Source organism: Athene cunicularia (assembly GCF_003259725.1).
Source record: "Athene cunicularia isolate RWA chromosome 18 unlocalized genomic scaffold, athCun1 chr18_part1, whole genome shotgun sequence".
Lineage (NCBI taxonomy): Eukaryota > Metazoa > Chordata > Aves > Strigiformes > Strigidae > Athene > Athene cunicularia.
Genome location: NW_020799123.1, coordinates 7317456 through 7337890, shown reverse-complemented (window position 1 = coordinate 7337890; position 20435 = coordinate 7317456). Strand labels below are relative to the sequence as shown.

Below are 20435 nucleotides of genomic sequence, written 5' to 3'. Positions count from 1 at the left end.
CCCCCCCCCTCCTTTTTTTAATCCATGTTTTCATTCAGTTGGAGAAAGATTTACCAGAATGAGAAACCTTCTGCCTGAGCAGAGAAATAGGGAGGAAAAAAAAACACCACCATATCAGAACTGTGTGTTTTTACATACTATTAAACAAGGAAAACATATATAAGATTGAAATTTTTATCTGAATTTTAAAGAACATTCTGTTCTCTTGGGTAGCAGAGTTCAGCTGAGAGGATGTTCATCCACACCAACTACTCTGCATATGGTTTTTCTGAGTAAGAGCACCAGAAGGCTCTTTTTATAAAAGCTTTAGGTCTTTTTTTTCCCCCCCCCTGAAAATTTTCCAAGACACTTGCACATAAAAACATGAAGCTTCTTTGCAGAGCTAGTACATTTTTCTTTTTCCCCCAATAAATAAGAGTCCTATTTTTCACTCTTACAAGTCACCCGCTGCTTTTTTAGCTTTAGAGGGACCATATCAGCAAATATACTGACGAACAGGTTACCGAGAAGCGCACACGGGTATTAGTGACAAATGTGCCCAGCAGCTCACTGTCACCTTTGTAAGGGACATACGCCCAAACAGCCCGCTCCAGCCTTAAACTGGCAAGGAGAGGCGGTAAGCCACGTCAGGCAGCCGTGTCAGCATAATTCACGGAGACGTACCTAACGCAGTTAAGAATTACTACACAGCAAGACCTTGTAGTAATTTTACACACACTGAGAGCAACTGAGTGGCTTTATACACAGAAAGCAAAGTCTGATAACCTGCGGGAAGAGAGCGGGAGGGATGCGTCTCTGCTCCACCACGAGCTGCTGCAGCACTGCTGCCTCCATCCTCCTCCTTACTGATTGTAAAAGTCACATTGCTAAGCACACTGCAGACACAACGGGGCTAATACCAGGCTGCAGGTCGTCAGGATAACTGGCTGCAGGTGGAGTCACCAGGTTTAACATGATAAAAATCCCTGGCACAGGTGGACTCAAAGCAGGGCTCATTAGGATGCTAATCACAGCGGCTCTCAACACTGAAGACCCATAAATTTCTAAGTCATGGCAATATATTAACAGTCTCATGTCCTTTTTTTCACTTTTGTGAGCGCAGTTTAACAATGAACAAACAGACATTGCATCAGACCATCCTGTGGAAAGCTAACCTGAGCAGAGGGAAGGGGATAAAAGAGCACAGCAGCTGCTCCCTCCTCTCTAAACTAGCAAGCCACAGTGCCCTGGGGACAGCAGGCAGACCCAAAACCACCAGTGAGAAAACAGAGAATTAGCAAAAAGACTAGAAAACAGGTAAATAGAGTTCTGTCCTGGCAATAATTCCTTTTGGCCTGTACCCCCAAAGTTTTCCCATTACAAATCTGTGAATGCAAACAGGTGCCTCAGGAAAGGGATCCTGCCTCAACCCATCCCTGAATAGACAGTTTCTGTGACAATAATACCAACAATATTGCACTCCAGATAGTTCACCATGTTTAGATTAACATTTCTATTTCTGGGGCTTTCAAGAAAGCCCTTTAAATTCCCTCAGGAATGCCCTTCTACAGAATTCAGTCATTATTAAAATAACAAATTTATAGAGGAACAACTGCTCGGAGCTGTTATCTGGAACTCCAGCTCTGAGCTACACCGAAGCAACTTACCAGCATTGCACTAGTAGACCCCACCACCAAAGTTTTGACCTATAGGACAAAGATTCAGAAAAGCATTATATTGTAGAGAAACCCTTAACCTGCCTTCCTAAGTCCAGCCACACCTTGACCCAAAGTGCATTTATCCGTACAGGGAGCTCCTACGGGTGGTCTGAGCAGCTCAAATCTGCACAGCTGCCCCAGCTCCCCCCCCCGACACAGGCTTGTCCATTGAACCTGATAATGTGCCACTGTTAACAAGTTCAACCAGTCCTTGCTCATGGCATAAATCCACGTGTGTAGTCATTTCTAAAATACCTTGGCTACGGTTTGTAGTATGAGTAAGAGAGTTTTTGCCCAGTACAGTGAAAAGTCTGGTGCTGTTAAATAAAATCTAGTCTAAGACAGAGAAACATGTACTTGCCCCTTCTGAATTCTGTGGGAACAAGACCCAGCCTCATGATTTTGAAGGTTTTTGTCCTTTTTTTTTTTTTTTGAAGGGGCTTGCTGCATCAATGCTTCATGTGCAAGGCTGAGGTAACTGATATTCAGTAGATCTTAAGTGTTTAACCCCATGACTCCACTCAGTGAGTGCAGGAAGAGAAGGAATGAATGAACCACAGGCCCTCCATAACACATGATGGAAGTTTCTCCTACTGACTCCAGCCAGAGCACGTGTTCAGCATCTCAAAAATCGAGGGTTGCTGCCCTGACCATGACCCCATGAACCTTCATCCAGCCGAAACACCCAACATACCCAGCTGATATTTTGCTGGATAAAAGCTTCAGAATAAGGCATAAGTGATTAATGGAATGCAGAACTCCTTGAAATACTTTTAAAACTCCCATGAATTTATTAAATTGACAGAAATAAATATATACACCTTGAGTTCTTTAGAGTGATCTTGCTTCTGCTACAACACACATGTGCCAGCATATGCTCCAGCAATTAATGATGCTTATAAATGCTATGATACCACTCTGTGCAGGGACGAGCATTTGATATTTATTAAGTCTTAAGTAATTGTGCCTAATAAGTTAATGAAGTATATGTAAGTAGCTGGAGTATATAAATCTCTTCATTTTTATCACCACAGTATGGATCTGTATATAAAATCATTACCATAGAAATTCACGAAACTCACCTAGTTTTTGCAAAGTTTTCTTCCCTGACCCTTCTTACTACACTGATCTCTGGAAGTGGCATGGCCACTACAGAGTAAAATGTATCTGTAGGTGATATCACCATGTGCTTCACAGGAACGTGGGCTCTGGCTACGTCCTTGAGCGCGATGGATCATTTGCTATCAAAATGCAGGAAAACTATGAGGGGAGAAAACTAATGAAGCAATACCATACTCATCAGGAACACAATCTAACTGTGAAGTAGCCCCATCAAAAATACTGGGCAATTTTGCACAAACTTTAAAAGTGTTCTGAGCGTTAGCAGCAATTAGGTGTCTCAGAGTTTTAGACTAAGAGTGCTGGCTGAGCTAGAGACCTTCTGCAATCTTTCTTCTAGGATCTTGAGTCTACCTAAAAGCAAGGAAGAGCTTCCCTGATGGATGTGGAGGGGGAAGGCTGAAAAGCTCAGAAGAAAAAAAGCAACTTGGGAATTTTGAGACTACTTAGAGCAGCCATTGGCCTCACTGCTTTTACTGAAGTAGTAAGCTGGATCTGTACACAGACCCACACCAGACCTGTAACACCAGCTTTCTTTCACTCATTAGCCAGACTGCTAAAATAACAACTACCAGAGACAGCCAGTGCCTGGAAATCTTGGGACCTATCACCAGCAGGAGAAAAATAGTTTCCCCTTCCCTTGAGCATCTTCCCCACACTGAACTTCTGCCTTGAGGTACAACACATCAGTGGCCAAGCACTATCCTTCTCCTTGTCTCAGCAGTCCTTTACCAGTCCTTCTGGAGCCCTCTTGCATAGAAAAGCATCTAAATAACATCCCCTTGCAGCTGGCCAGGATAACAGCAGCTCTTTCATGGCTAGAGCGAAGGCTGCTTGTGCTTGTTGGGCACGGAGGGCAGGAGGGACTGGGCAGGGGTTCCTCTTCTCCTAGAGCCCTTCAGCAGAAACGTGTTAATTACTACAGGTAAAAGTCAGTAAAATCTTCCAGAGTTGGGAAAGTGCTTTATCAGAGACCTGACCTGTTCATTAGTTTATTGTACATGCTTCACCTTCATTTGTTCTTGGTGATGTTTTACATAGGCACACACAGGTTTCTGAGCTGAAAACACACCTGAAAATGTTGGATTTACTCTATGCAACTGAAATACCAAATCAGCTAAGCTGGCTTCAGAGATTCATATCCTTTCAGAGCTCAAGCACCCACTCATTCATTATTCTATTTGGAAAAATCTTACATGGTACTTGGATTTTCTCCCTCTGGGGGAAATCAGCATATGGTAAAAACAGGAATAAAGCATTAAATGCATTCAAGTGAAGTTCTGTTCCACTGTTTTAATTGCTCTGAGGTGAAGACATGATTTGCTGGAGGATATATTAGAACAAATTAGTGAGTTACTCTGGCTGTTAATTTTAAAGGTATGCCCCAAAAATGCAGTTTCCAGAGATGACTTTCAGCTTCTTTCTGGATAGAGGCAGGAATATACTGAATGTACTGTGTGATTCTATCCGTATTCTAATGGGATATTTGTTTACTAAAGTGGCCTGAGTTCAGACAAGAAAAAGAGCATTAAGTAATAATTTCAGGAACAGACACAATGCTGACTCCATGTCACTAAAGACTTCTTTAAACTCGCCATCCATAATCCTGAGCAGTACACCTATGCAGCCTGTAGAAATCATCAGGTTAAAACTCCCATAGATGGTTCCTTCTAAACTTCTGGCTAACCGCTGGGCAGTCTTTCTACTGTTAAGTATGTCACAGCCCCTAAATATCAGACCTGCCCCTAACATCACGGGAATTCACTTTACTGACAAGAAGCCAGACAGCTAATATAAAAGGTGGCCTCCTTGAGGTTTCGTGTAAAAATTCACTTGTCAGGGATCTGTGGGTGGGGTTTATTCCATCTCTCTTAAAGGCTTTATTTAATGTCTCCTGCACAGACTGAAGACAGATTGTGACACAAAATATTTAGGACCTTAGACAAAATTCACAGTGGAAAAGCAGCTCCGGCATTATTAGGCATGCAGACAGCAGGATATTTATGGAAGTTTATACTAAAGGCAGTTATTTTTACATGGCCCTGACCACAGGCCAACTTTGTTGCATGTATTTTTTCCACAAGCCTCCCTCCCTTCCACATTGCTGGGCTGCATCTTCATCTGTACCCAAGAGAGCCACAAGAACCTACAAATTTTTGTGCAAGATTTTCTGCAACAATCTAAACTTTTGTTAGGATTAATATCTTTGCGGAAACCTGCCAAAGCTGACAGGTTAGTCAGAAATACTGATATGATTGTCAGTTCCCACAGAACTAGTATTCTTCACAAAAATCCAAATATCGTATTCATCAGTCACTTGTAAATATCTGAAAAAGGAGAACAGATTGGTGAATGAAGCACCTGGAGTATCATCCAAGAACCACAAGCCAGTAAAAAAGGAAATAGCAGGCGGGCATGTAAGAACAGAACAAGGCGTAGTTTCCAATGAGACAAGCTAAACTAATGTTTAAAAAAAAAAAAAAAGCAACAGTAAATCAAGAAAGCTGAAATTCCCCATTCTGATTCAGCATGTAATTCACTTCACTTCTGTACCTCTCTCCCCCACCCCTGAGATAAACCTAGTATTACCTACTATACACAATTCCTTGCCTTAATAAAGCCTTTCTGGATCTTCAAATTGAAGGGGCTGCAGGTACAGGTGATGCCAAAAGAACACATTAACATTTTTCCATACTTATTCCTGCTGGGCTTCAGGACACTGTTTTGAGTTACATAATGACTTCACTTTAAAACTATCAAGTGGATGTTGTACCTGCATCAGGTACAGATTGCTATTATATTAAGCATAATCAGACGAGTTTTAAGCAAAATACTGGTTTCTTTTCTGACCATGGCACTCTAACTTTGCCTGTCTATCACGCCTTTTATGCAAACACCTTGAGGAATGTTAGAAACATGGATTCAGCTCCACAGCACTCCCAGGGGATAAGTGTGAAGCCACAGCATCTCTTCACAAGCTTGGAGAGACATAATCCCCATCCTACTGTGGGAAATGGTACTGGTTATAGTCCTGAATTTCAAAAAGACTTTCAGATGTTCCAACAGTTTAGACTTACCCAAAGTTAAAGAGACCTGTTTGGGAAGTTTAGCTATGTGAAATTTAAAACTTTTGATTGACTCCATTGTAATCTGTGAATTCAGTGTATTACTGAACTCCTCAGTATCTTCAGAGTAAGTCCTTTGCTATCAGGGCTGATGTCACACATCACTTAAACCAGGAATAAGAGTCACAAAAGAGAGTTTTCACTCAACTGGAAAGAGCATTCAATTTTGGTTTTTACGGTAACTGAAACCTGCACACTTGAGGGATTCCAAGTACAGACTCAATTCTTTTCCACAATTATGCTGGAATAAGTCATTACATCCAGTTATAATAGGTCAGGACAAATCCAGGGATAGAAAATCAGCATTTTTCAGTCAAACAATGTTCTTTTTTTCCAGGAAGAAAACTAATTGGAGATTTGCTCAGTTTTGGCCAAGTGTCTGTCCATAATACTCTGTATTTGACAGTAATTAATCTTAATTGGGACACATCACCTTATAGCTTTATCTCAGTATGTGGTATGATACATAGCTGAAGTACTCCAGCACGAAGTGGTTGGAGAACTGACAGCCCATGAATTCCTCTGTAGTTATTACAAGCAGCTTGGGAGCCTGACTGCTAGATAAATTGATGCAGATGAAAGACTAGTTTGTGTTAATATAGGCATTAATATTTTTATAAGCAATAATGGCTGTTACATGCAAAATTAACTTACACAAATTTGCCTCTTATTCATGAATCCTATGTAATTTTCCTATTATATTTACCCAACCACTTCTTGGGTGTCCTCAGTTGAATGCAACCTTGAATTTCCTATTATCAAAGACCTTTCCATTCCCTTCCAAACTACAATCACTTCATCTCACTGTATAGCGATCTTCCCTCTAGCTTACCCTTACTGAACAGCATACTGCAGCTAGGCCAGAGTACTAGTAATTATCCCACAGTATAACAGATATTTGTATTTTGTTAAGGATGACTTTTACCAGTACAAATTCAATACTCTGCAGAGTCACACAAAGAATCGGTGCAAAGTGTTAGTGATCAACGGGGCACAATGTTTCTTCTGTAACCTAGTTCATATCTTCCAACCTATGAAGAAACTTCTTCAGCAAGCTGAGCTGTTAACTCCAGAAACTAATCCCTATGTGCAGGTAGTTTGCATGGTCTCCCAGATCAGTGAAGTCTGTAAGAGCACACATAAGCATGGCTGTGATTGCAGCCATGTGTAACGTGTTTGTACAAATGAAGGACAACATTCTCCAAGGGAGGACAACGCAACCGTGGAGTATGGTGAGGCTCAGAAGCTGTTGCCACTGCAATGCATTCATTAGAGAAGCTACAGGAAAAAAAAAAAGATGTTGCTTAATTATTTCATTTTTAATGCAATTTCTCACAGTAGAACAGAGCTAATAGTTTTTCACTAAGTAACTGAAAACAGTGAACAGCAGGATGCTGAGGTTTTGAGTGACTATGCAAGTTTTTGAACAATTATTTTTGAATGTAAGTACTCAAAATACCTTTTCTCTTCCAGTAACTTAGAAACCTGCATCCAAAGCTTGAAAACATTAGAGAGGAATAAAGAACCCTTGTATTTAAGCATGTTTACTCCCACATCTGATAGGGACCCTTATCTAAACACTACATTGCAGCAGGATTTGCAGACAGAAGTTACTCAGTCTCCATAAAATAGACACATCTTCAAAGACCCTAAATTGAAGTTCATCTCCCCACAGTTCCCAGCCATGTAAACCTGTTAAAAACATCTCACCATTTTTTTAAGTCAGTCTCAGTTCAGTAGAAACTGACTGAAAATACAATAGACTACATCCTAAACCCATGGTAAATACAAATCTCTGGTCTTCTGACAAGGCAGAATAGCACCGGGTAGCAATGATGAGTAAGGGCTCCTACATCACGCTTCCAAACTCCCTCTGCTTCAACTTTTCCTCCCATCTGTTTAAGCATAATAAAACATTCAATATTGCACACAGAAAAGGGAAGTCTCATATGGCAGGCAATCTTATGTGCAAAATATAACACTATGAGGACTGAGATCTCAGGCTCATTTTGCAGTATCTATTATGAAAACCAAATCATAGTGCAGCTATTTCAAAGTGTCTGATCAGCTTGTAAGATTTCATTCGGGTTAAGGAGTCTCAAAATAGTTTAATAAGATGTAGAGCTGGCATAGTTTTAATCACGGGAAGAAAATATACACTTGCAGACTGCCTTAATGAAAGTGTCCCAAAATGGGTTAGCCTGTACTGCCATCTCACTGAGACACAAACATGGGACAAAAACATCCGAGTACCCAAGAGATGTTTTGTTCCAGAAAAAACAATCATTGTTCCAGAGTTTCAACAGAAGAAATCCAAACTGACACAAATGTGTTGTTAAGTGTCCAGCAAATTGCTGCTGCTAGTTAAACAAAAGGAAAAGCAGCAGAACTCAGTGTGAAACTAAGCGACAGTGTGGTGTACTGGATAACAGTAAACTCCTGGAGGGACTGGACAGCACTAAGGAGTTTAAAAAAAAAAAAAAAAAAAAAAAAAAAAAAAAAAGGGATTTAGAGGATAACAAGAGGCCTTAAAATACTTCGAGAAACATCCCCAGGTGAGAAACCAGCTTCTTTTCAAGGTGTGCTATGACTGCTACATCCACTAGATGGGTTCAGCACAACATCCAAAGGGGAGAATCTCATTTGCGGTCTGATCACCAAGCATTTGGAAAAATCATGCAGCAGTTGAAACAGATCCACATGGAAGAGATTTACAGAACTGTAGCTTTCCAAATAATCTTGAGAGCAGCAATCCTGGATATTAAATGACACACAGAAGGAAAAAAAATAAAAAAAATCACTCAGTCCTTCAGGAATTTGCTAAACCACCTGCACCACAAACACCTCTCACAGGAGCAGAGTCAAACACCAGATTCAAGATAGGCTTGGTAGCAAACCCAATAAACTTCTAAATAACCAGTGTTACTCTAACATCTAGTCAGGCTTTTTTCTTGGAGGTTTCCTTTCTAAGCACTAACCAGACTAGTTCTCTTTAGTTTGCAAAATCGGACAAGATCACAGCCTGAAGGGGAAAGGCTGCAGTGATAAATATTTAATGGACTACATCAATAAAATTTATTTTGCCAAGGAGAATGGAAGGAGAGGAAAGGGAGAGAAATAATTCATTAAAAGAACTTCAGTTTAGTAATGACAGAAAAAAAAGCCATGCTAGAAAACATTAATTAAACACAAAGAGGTTTTAAATAGGTCAGAGGCTTAAGCACTCTCAACATGACAGAGAGCTGTTTTCAGAAGGAAACACTGATATGTATAGCTAATAGTAATTCATCCCATGGCAAATAAATATCCCTGGATACACTAGTAACAGTTTCAACTTCTTAAAATACTTCATATCACCCAACCTGTAAGACCTGTTCAGTACATGAAAGTGTCATTGCTCAAAATTAAGAAATGTAAAAAGCACCTTGAAGTTTCTGTTATTTTAAGGCAAAAGTCTTGCCTGTTTTATATTGGATGGGACAGTAAGTTATGTTTTCCAGAAAACAAAAATTAAGGTATTAAGTACAAAACAAACATTCTTGTACTGCACAGCTCCCCATAACTCAGGATAGAGCTTAATATTTGCAACTTCTATTACAGAATTTGCAAAAATAAATGTGTAATCTCTCCTTCCTTCCTGCCACTATTTGAAATCACCTGCAGTGACAGAGTAGATGGCACCTCAGAACGTCTTACACCTTTACCATTTACTCTCCTGCTCTACCCAATCTGGACCTTTTACAACCACAAATCAGGATGGGCAAGGAAGAACTTCAGAAACTTGTCTTTATGCTAAATGAAGTTCAGGAACCCATTAATTCTCAAGTTCTAAGTCTAGATCTGCCAATGTCTTGCTATGTGGCTTTGAAACACTGGATTGGGGATTTCTTTTAATGGGTGAAGGGGAGCAGCACATACTGTGCAAAGGGTGGCACAGCCTCCTGACGAGCCGATTAAATGGTATTAAAATACTTTACAGCTACTTCAGTGAGACCTGGTAAAAGACTTCATCTATTTAAAGCCCTACCTTTTTAGAAGCCTTTCCTGTAAAATTATTTACTGGTTTTGTGGCTGAAGTAACACTACTTAAACCTCTCTAATAGTGACATACAGAGGTGATGAAAATAAAAGACAAATTCTGTCGATAACCACAACCAAAAGCTCACTCCTCAGCAGTGCTGTCACGGGACAAAGTGGTCAGTAACGTGAAGCAGTCGGGTCTCCAAATGAGTGATTAAGTGCTGCCCTCTAGTGAAGGCATGAACCACCTTCAGCATCTAAATTTCTGAAACTGATAAAATCTGATCCAGACAGATTTTAGCTAATTCGTTTGTAACAAAAGAATGCTACAGCAAGCATCTTTAAATCATAATTTTATCATAAAAATAAATCATAAGCACACTTTGTTTAATTTTACTCTTCCATACTAGGGTCCTCAGGATTAGCACTGCAATAAGGTTAAACACTGCAGTCTATTTGACACCATATTCTGCTTTCTCCTCCGATCTGTGAAATCAAATTCTCATCTTACAATGAATCACTGGCAAAGCCATTTTAAAATTCATTACACCAGAGAACACAATACTTTATTTAAAACAGTATGACAATAATTTAATTATAGGTTCATATATTTATAATTTTTGACATGTTCTAGAACTATCTTTTTCTCATGCTTGGAGTACTCACGCTTTTCTGTAATGCCACCTTCACAGAAGGCTTAATGCCTTCACTGCTAGTTACTGGAGCACCCTGACTCCTGATGTTACTTGCCCAAAAAGCTCCCTCATGTTAAGTGGACATTAGTCACAATTCATTCTCAAAGCAGGGTTTTTATTGGCCACTTCAGGAACGAATCTATCAGAGATGGAATATCTGGCATCAGATGAAGAACCAGCAACAACAGCCCTTGCTAGGTGACCCTAACGGTATCACAATTTCACAATTGATTCAAAAACCAACTATGAAGTGATACTTGAGATGCTTTGCTTTGACAGAAAGAATGGGGACTTTCTTAAGAATTAAACCCACCTTACATCCAGTTGCTCTTGTGGCACATAGGCAGTGAGCACAGCTGAGGGTGGCGGTTCTCACTCTGTGGTTTAAGCAACCTTTAAGCTATAGCTGGCCCATCAGGCTGGGCTGAACTACAACGCCTGCATCCACAGGTTATCAGGTTTGTATTTTGCTCCTCCAGTCAGCAAAATGCTGTTTCCAACCCAGCCTCAGATCAACCTGGCTGACGGAAAAGCTTAAGATAAATGCATGGAGAAGAAGTTACAGTTTACACAAAAACCAGTGTCTCGTGTTTCAGCATTGGAATACTTTATATGCTCATAATATCTAGAGACATTTAAGTATTTCTTGAAGACATCAGCTTGAATGCCAACCATTAAAACATACTTAGACATTTTGTTACACAAAACATTGGAAAAAGTTGAAACGACTTGCCTGGAAACTTATCAGGTACTTTTATTAAAGAACAACGTTTAAAAACACAGATGTTAACATTAATATTTTTGAACTTCCATATAAAATTAAAAAGCTTGTTTACTTTCACCCATGTACTTGTACCTGCGGGTTACACCACCTGTGGAAAGATCAGTACAGAGAATTCTTAGTATCTTCCAAACACTTAGCCATCACAAAATTTTATGCAAGTTTAACACACAAAAGACATACCTGCTTCCAGTCTGAACAAGTTTAGCTTCCAAACATTAAGACATTTTGGGTCAAGGAGAACTACTGTATTACTGTCCAGGCTACAGGTCTTCCCAGTTTCCCAATAACAGGTTAAAGCATTCAATAAAATCATATCTGCATACGAGCTATGCTTCAAATTTCAGTAATTTAAGTAATCTAAATTTGAAATTATGCAGACTCGTGTGGGCTCACTTACATGACTTCATAATAGGATCAAGCCAAGTATCTGCCAGCCTACAGCTGTTTTTAACAACGCTGCCTATGAGTTTGATTTAAATATATTCAGAATTTTAAAACTGCTGTCAACAGGACTGAGCAGAAGTTTAGCTGAACTACAAGCTCCCTGTAAGAGTATCATTAGTAAAACTGGGATTAAGAAGCCTGACCCTTGGCCGTCATGTGGAGCCTACTACACAAGTGATCCAGACAGAACAGTTTCAGATTACAGTATTAAGAACTTCTTGTTGCAATCTATAAAGAAGTGGAGGTAGCAAAATGAAAATGAGAATCCTCAAAACAATGTGGTCAACAGTTCTACTGCCACTTTTACCTCAGTTCTGGTCCATTTTTTCTTGTATTTTCTTTTAAAAATCTGAATAATGTTTCAGCCTGAAGAAAAAAAAAAAAGTTGAGACAGATTTAAAACTTGACAGTAACTTGAGTGAACAACACAAAGCAGCAGCAACTATTCAGTAGTGTCACTCGACTATTCTTTGCTAATCTGAAATACAGGTGTAGCAAGAGATAGCAATCATCCATGCTAGACTGACTTCAAGAGCCATCAGAATATGCAGTTTAAGTTCAAATAAAGGACAAATCACAAGATTTAGTCACACTTTTATAGACATGCTTGGGAGTAATTTCGTAAATTCTCCCTGTCAGACTTCATAAATCATTAAAATCTCACCTGAAAAATACAAATGTTTTCAAGTATCACAAAGCTTAAAAAATACTTCTGCTGAATTATTACTGCTCCTTACTCCAATCACACCAGCAGAAAACAACCAACCCCCTTCCATTCTCATAAAAGGGCTAAAGTTAAGCTTACACCAGTCAGACATCAACCGCAAACTTCGAGTTCCACATTAAAACCAGGATTTTAGAATCTAATTCTAAGCTGGCAATGTCCTCGCAATAAACCACCATCTTGCCACATGCACTACCCAGCAACATGCAGCAAGCCTTCAAACCTCACCGAGCCTGAGCTCTGACACAGATCACTGGACAGTGGAGGTCAGAAGGAACCTTGAGATCATCTGTCCAAGCCTCACTGCTCAGAGTGGGGCCACCCTGAGACAGCTGCTCTGGACCCCGATGGCTTTTCAGTATCTCCAAGGATGGAGCCTCCACAGCCTCTCCGAGCAACCCGTGTCAGTATTGCCACCCTCCCTCCAAAGATGCTATTCCCCCACCTTTACAACTTGAACAAAGCCATGCCAGGCACAAGTGTTAACACTGAGGCACAGACCTTTTCACCTTCTGAACTATTTTTTTAATGGAGAGAACATCCAGTATTGAACTTTTTACATCCTAGTTATTTCAGAAAAGGACAATGACAGTTGCAGGGATGTCTGCAGCAATGTATACTTCGTAATCGGACAATAAACAAGGCTCATTCTCCAGAAAGGAAAGCCAGCTCCACACCCAATTAACTCACCAGGTGAAATAAAGATCACAAAGACAAACCCTATCATTTATCAGTCATTTGCCCCATCTTACAGAATATAAACTTGTTATCTGAGATTAATAAACCTAAATTAGTACATACCTAAATAACAGAGCTTTGCCCTTGTTATTTGCTACAGAGAAAAAACCACTTCTGGGAGAAAAGTCCATAGATTCAGCAAGATAAATCTGTTTTCTTCTGAACACTGGGAAGTTTGAGAATACAGTATATGAAGGGATGTGTACCTATTCAGAAATATGTGATTAGTTATAACAATTAGGAAAAAGCCACTAAAATTAAACTTAAATACAATTTAAAATTGAAGGTCAATGTTAAGTTCAAATTTTCAGTTTTACTCCTATTGTATCCCACTGTATATACAGAATTCTACTGGACAAAAGGTACAGGGAGCATACTATAAAGCCAGTTACTGCAACTCATTTTTAAGTAATTACATCTAAGCAGTAAAAACAGGCTTTCAAACCCTCAGATTAATTCAATAGTTCCACTGTTGGCCAGAATTCTGACACGGCTGGCAATTTTTTGAATGAGCTAGGAAAAACACCACATAGTAAGACTGTTACAGTTAACAGCTGCTGGAAATTCACATTTGTTGCTGAGTTAGATTTACAGTACTAAAATAAGGGCACTTTAAAGAGAAAAACAAAAGGTAAACTGGGCCATAAGATATTATTTTCAGACCAATTTCCCTGAAGACAAACAATTAATACCTTATAAATGTACAGTATCTTGTACGTGCCCTGATCTGCTCAGTGTAGCAAATTTGGCAGTCTAAATATCTGTTCATTATCCATTTTATTATGTCACCAGGAACATTCTTGATCAAGGTACAAAAACACTTGCACTAAAGAAGCTGAACATACCAGTTTGACAGCCTCATCAGTTTGACGGGAAGCCACTGCCAAAATTTCTGTGGTGGGATTGAAGGTCACACACGTAGCAGAAGTAACTAGGTTCATTATTGCTTTAACTGGTTTAGGATGGCTTTCTTTGAGACAGACATCAGTAGTATATAAATTTACAACTCCAGAAGCTGAACTAAAAAGAGAAATTTACAAAGACTATACCAAGAAATAACATTTACAGTACATATTACCTTGTTATCTCTAGCCACCATTTAACTAAAAATGAAATTTCCAATTATTTACTGGAGTTTGTAACAATTATCTTGTTTGGAGCTTAATTTTGCTTTGGGATATTTAGTGGAGGGTTGTTTGTTTTTTTATTTATATATGAAGAGTCACACTTAACTGAGGAGAAACTTGATAAGCTCATCTCTTAAATACAATGAATTTAAAGCAGTGAGAGCTTGGTATTAAGAGATTCTGAAACAGTTTCAAGACTTCTGATTTTTTCTATGTAAGACCTCTTAAAAATCCTCTTCTACAGGGAGCTAAGAAAATGCATACTGTACTTAAGTATTTGCTAGTCTCATTTAAAAGAATTGATATGCCAGCTGAAGTTACATCTCAGGAAGTATACTTGGGGCTTGTGGTTTTGAGTTGAGGCATCTTTTCAAGTGCCAACATGCTATCTTGCAGGAGCCAAATTTAGAGTATACAAGAGAGAACCAGAAAAGAGGGAAGACTCTGAATCAATATTTGTACTGCAGAATTTGTGATTTCAGTTGGTACGATTTCAAATTTAACTGCTAAAGCCATAAATAGCAATAGTAATACTTTAGGAATGATACTGGTCTTCAGAGAATTAATGTATTTTATATATACATAGAACAAATTAAATTATAATCAAGCACACAGTCATCTATTCTCCTCTAACCTTATCAAATCCAAACTTGCTCCATGTTCCTACACTCTCACCAGCCACCAGTAAGTTTATTGAAGAGCTTCAAAATGAGACAGGAAGTAGTTGTCAAGTCCAAGTCACTTACCCACATGCCACATACTGGTCATTTTTTGAAATGGCGATGCACACTCCTTCCAAAGAACCTTCATCTTCAAATTTGTGTAAACATTTTCTGCTTCTCACATCCCAAATGAAAACTTCGCCTTCCTCTGGTTGCAGAATAAAGTAGAAGATTATAGAAACCATATGTACAGAACACATTGTTTGTCTGTTTTGTTAAAACATTTTTCATTAGATGACAACTATTAGCTCATTTACAACTATCAAATATAGGGTATTTTTTAAAAAATAACTAAAGGCATAATAAAATAGTTAACTCACTTTAGTGATGAACCACTTGGTAGTATTTTTAGGACTGATACTGGCAAAAAAATCTTTTACTTATCTTTGAAAAACAATAAATGACTTATAAAAACTTACGTAATGTAAATGGAATTATGATTAGTGCTGTTCGAGAGAACACTTACTTGAATAGCTATATATTTTGCTGCTGTCTGAAGTGAAAGCACATGCAGTGCATCTCCCATTTATCTTCATAGTGCCGATCAGTTCCTTTGTCTGCAGGATGAAGAACAATGGTGACAATGATTCTAACCAAAACCTGCAGGAGAGGTGTTTCCACATTCCTGTCCCACAAAAACCTTAAGTTATCTACACTGACATTAAAAGAACAGCATCAACATTTTCAGTGCCTACAGATGAAAGCACAAGCCAATGCTTATGAGCGTGATCAATTCTATTACTGCACAACTATAGCTAGTACAATAAACACTCATTTGCTCCCTCACTGAAGGGCCTTCATTATATAACAGAACCGAACTTGCTTTTTAAAAAGTATTTTTTCTACTAAGTTTAAAACAAATCCAGCTGCCATCATATGGCATTTTAAAATTTAACTGAAAAAATTCTGTATGCATTATGAATCACAGTAGATGGCATGATTCATGAACACGGTACATCAGCATGCGCTAGCACGATTCCCAAAAAAGCAGTCCTATATTTCTTCCACCCTCAGATGCCTGTTGCCACGCTGAGGCCGTTCCTTTTGCCAGCACGATGTTCATGCACTCAGCTGAAATACAACATTGACATATGACTTTTCCCAGCGACAGCTTAAAAACCCCATGAAATTCTGCCCTTGGCTCTACCAGTCCCAAAGAGAAGTGCATAGTCAGAAAAAATTCTCAGACATCCCAAAAATAATTTTCTAAAGCTACAGTTAGTTGATTCAGCCGCTCATTTTTGAAGGCTGTCAGAGTATGTGTCAAACCTTTGTTTCACCTGAAAGCTTGATTGCTTTTCATATAAAATATAAACAAGCAGATTCAAAAGCAAAAAGGTATCAAGAAACTGAGGCTATATGAACCACAAAGAGAAACTACCTTCATTGACAACAAGTGAAGGTAACCTGAAGTTCCAGTTAGAAGCATAAGGGATCCATCTGGAGAGACTTCAAATTTTCTGATAAATCTTTCCTCCACACCTTTAAAAAGAAATTCAGAACTTCAAATTGGCAGCATTTATTATTTTTCTTCAACATTCAGATGTATGATGAATACAAATAAGACTTGACTCCACTTCAACTTTTCATTTCTGTAATACACTATAACAGTAAAGCTACAACTCAACTTTATATGAAAATTAACTTTTAATATCCCAGACAAGCTAAAATATTCAAGTAAAGATCCCCGAAGACAAGTTGAAAATACAATCTCAAACAATTCACTGCACTTTCTGTTAAAGCAAATTCATATGCCATCTCTATTTGGTACAGCTTCAACTATGCCCAGACACTTACAGCACTATAAAACGTACCTCTTACTCTCTCTATAGGAATAATATTTCCACTCATCATGTCATATACAAAGAACATTTTATGGTGAGTACCAGTGGCTATAACTTGTTCTCCATCAACACTGAAACAAGCCTTATGAATTGGAAAACCTTCCAAATAGATGCTCTGTATTCTTGGATTCCTTATACCATCAACCTTCAAAAAAAACCCAGATCATCATATTAAGGAACATGCCAAATACTTTTACACAGGAAATTCGTATCAACTAGCCAGTACAAGGGACTTACACAATAAGAGATACATCACTTTAAAGCATCAATCCCTCCCCCTTCTTCTCAATCTACAAATAATCTGGTTCTTGGCTCCTCACCCTATATATCAGGCACTCTCAAGCCTTCCTGGATATACCTCACACACCTTCCTTTCCCATCCTTTGTTCAAATAACCACTTCTATTGTGCTTTTCTAAATAAAAACATTTGCTTCCCATTGCTCTTTCCTGCAGCCCTGTGGAAGCATCCAATTCAACTTGTGTCTTTGACCATTTCACCAATACTGAGACATGTTGAAAACTGCTAGTTATGATCTTTAGTTTTCAGAGAAGCAAGGCAGGCGTGTCCCAGGATGAGTAGCTTCCTGCTGCAGTAGAGTCTCTCCACCCCCAAAATGATTTCACAGCAATATTAAATTAGACTGCTCCCCAAACTATAGGCTTTATAAACAAATCAAGAAAAAAAAAAATCTCATTAGTCATCACTGCAAATCTTAAAACCAAACATTTTTAAAAACAAATCTTCATCTACAACTAAGTTTGCCTATACTCTGCAAGTGGTTGGTATGAAGTCACAGACGGAAATTTCTTCCAACAAGATGCCTTCAGTCAAATTCAGTTGTAACCACAAACATTGCAACTGCTGTAAGCACTCCGTCACAGGAAAAGAGAAGGTCTATCATTCCAGGCTATGTCAGATATACTTATATAAAAAAATACCGTATTATTAGCCCTTTACATAATACAGATTAAAATTCTTCACCTGAAAGAGTGACACAGATCGATCTTGCCCAGCAGTCATAACAACTTGAGCAGAAGGATGAAACTGCACAGTTACCAGCCGTCCGTCAGCAAAACGTTCCTGATTAGCAGGCAAGCAGGTCCTCAACTAGAACAAAGATCGAGCAGTTTAAAAAAAAATACAACTTAAACATTTTTGCTCAGGCTGATGAACAGTCAGTTTAATTGCTCTTTATTGTACAAGAACAAGATCTCAAACCCTATGATGAACTTTTAGGCCGCATGATATAAGCAAAACATACACACAGTAACTTCAGTAAGTTGCTTCAATGCAGCAGGGTAGATAAAGTAGCTAACCTTTCCACCGACTTGAAACGAACATTCTATGTAAAACTAGTTGCATTCTGACTCATATGAAATAGCTGCAGAAGAAACAGAGTAAGGAACACTCATTTAAGGCTGTCTTTTCTCAAAGACCATTTCAGTAGTCTCTAAGTTGTGGGAAAATTCCATCCTTCCTGGGCAGAAATAAAAATCCCACCACAAGATGCTGCCTTAGAGTACACAAACTAATTCTTATGTCAAGCAACACATCTCAATTTATTGTTTCTTGCTTTTATGACGTGACCTATCCAATTTGTCCAAATGTTTACTCTTTAGTTTCCAGTTACAGAAATAAAGAAGAAATTCATATAATCACTAGTTTTACTGCCCAAACAACACCACACACAGTCACAGTGTGACTATGGGTCAAACTGAGGTGGAAAGATAGGCTTGCCTTTACCTTCAAAATACCTTTTGGCAGGGACTCTGAGTATGATACGAAATTGCCAGTCCTGCATAGCAGATCATCATCTTCATCACTGTCACCTAATTGAGACAAAGCACATTAAAAAGGCTAATTCCAAAGAATCCCACATCAGAACCTATAAATTCCTTACAGAAACAAATTAAATTAAATCAAAGCAGGAATAAAGCTGACTTATCCAGCATACTATCACAGTAGTGAAACAAGAGAAAACATCAAAAATAATTATTTTGTAGGAAGCTGAACAGGGAAACACAAAAATGCTTATTAAATTAGTAATGGATTTATTTACTGTCACTTGATGTCCTTTTGGATTTCTTCCTGTTTTCTAAGTCAGCCCAGGCAGGAACTCCTCCCATAGCTCGCTGAAACCTAACAAGAGAAGGGTGAAGATGAAAAGGCACAAAAAAACCTTTTTTGACAAAGTATGCATCAAGTATAACAAGACATACAGCCACAATTTTGCAAGATTACCTGCACTTAGAACACGATGCAAGTTCTTTAAACATTCACTCAGTTTTGTTTTGCTGACTTCATAAATGTGAAACTAAAGCAAAATTGATGCCGAACATTAAAGCACTGTTCTTTAGAACAGTACATGCTAATACTAACACAACCCAAACACATCTCAGCTCAGTCTTATATACTATACGAAGTTAGCATCTTCCACCATTCTATTTACAGAGCAACATATCACTACAAAAGATTTATAGTATAGCTCCCTAGAATACAAATTAATTTGTGCATCTCTACTAAAACAAGTATTAAACTAATTAGTCTAAACAATGCCAATGGACATTTTATTATGCCTAGTATTATTTTAGGTTTTAATTTACTACAAATAGCGTCAGAAGGACTACCTTTAAGCAGACCACGTTAATACAATGGGTAAATGGCAAAGTGACTCTGAGTATCACACAAATGTATCTCATCATAATAAAGTTAGCCACAAAAACATTTATAAAACTCACTGTTCTTCAAGTCTTCTTTTAAATTTTTTCTTAGTAAGAGTCTTCTCAGCATCACTTTTCATGAAATCTTTCCTATACTTATGGGTCATATCAACACTAGAGGAAAAAAACACAGAGAACATTAAGATTCCAATGAAGCCACTAGCAGCCAGACTTAAGTGTGACATGTAACTCTTACTTGCAAACTTGAACTTACTTTTCCTCAGCTTCATCATCTTCGTCCACCCAGGCTGGCTTCTTGGGCAAAAATTTACTTTTTGCTGTATCTTCTACTTCTGAATCACTGGAATCTTTCTGAAGACTTGCCCTCTCTGTAGCCTTAAGCTGAAAACAACCAAAGATGCCATTTTAGCCCAGCCACGACTCGGTACCGGGAGGTGACAGACAGCGGCGGGAAACCGGCAGGGCCAAGGAGCCAAAGCGAGCACCAGCCGTTGCTCCCCGCGCCTCGGGACAGGCCGCGGGGCAGGAACCGCCCGCCAGGCCCCAAGCCCTACCCGCTCAGAGCCGGCCAAGCACTGCAGGAGCTCGTCCTCTTCCGCGGGGAGGCTGTCGCCGAACACCAGCTCCTCCAGCTCCCGCTCGGCGCCCGACGTGCGGGAAAGCGCCTTCAGGTGCCGGGCGCGGCGAGACGCCTCCTCCGCCGCCGCCCGCTC

General features: G+C 39.0%; 1 protein-coding gene across 1 annotated transcript in view; it reads right to left on the bottom strand.

Moving 5' to 3' along the window:
• Positions 1-10625: 10625 nt before the first annotated feature.
• UTP18 (UTP18, small subunit processome component) overlaps positions 10626-20435 on the bottom strand; it is a 13741-nt gene continuing 3931 nt past the window's right edge. The window contains exons 2-14 of the mRNA XM_026861293.1: positions 20277-20432; positions 19976-20103; positions 19780-19875; positions 19101-19180; positions 18785-18870; positions 18023-18148; positions 17010-17184; positions 16577-16677; positions 15662-15752; positions 15220-15343; positions 14192-14366; positions 13410-13552; positions 10626-12250 (exon numbers count right to left, since the gene is read on the bottom strand). Of these exons, the coding sequence (XP_026717094.1) occupies positions 12226-12250; positions 13410-13552; positions 14192-14366; positions 15220-15343; positions 15662-15752; positions 16577-16677; positions 17010-17184; positions 18023-18148; positions 18785-18870; positions 19101-19180; positions 19780-19875; positions 19976-20103; positions 20277-20432 (1506 nt within the window). The 3' untranslated portion in view covers positions 10626-12225. The remainder of the gene's footprint in view (positions 12251-13409; positions 13553-14191; positions 14367-15219; positions 15344-15661; positions 15753-16576; positions 16678-17009; positions 17185-18022; positions 18149-18784; positions 18871-19100; positions 19181-19779; positions 19876-19975; positions 20104-20276; positions 20433-20435) is intronic.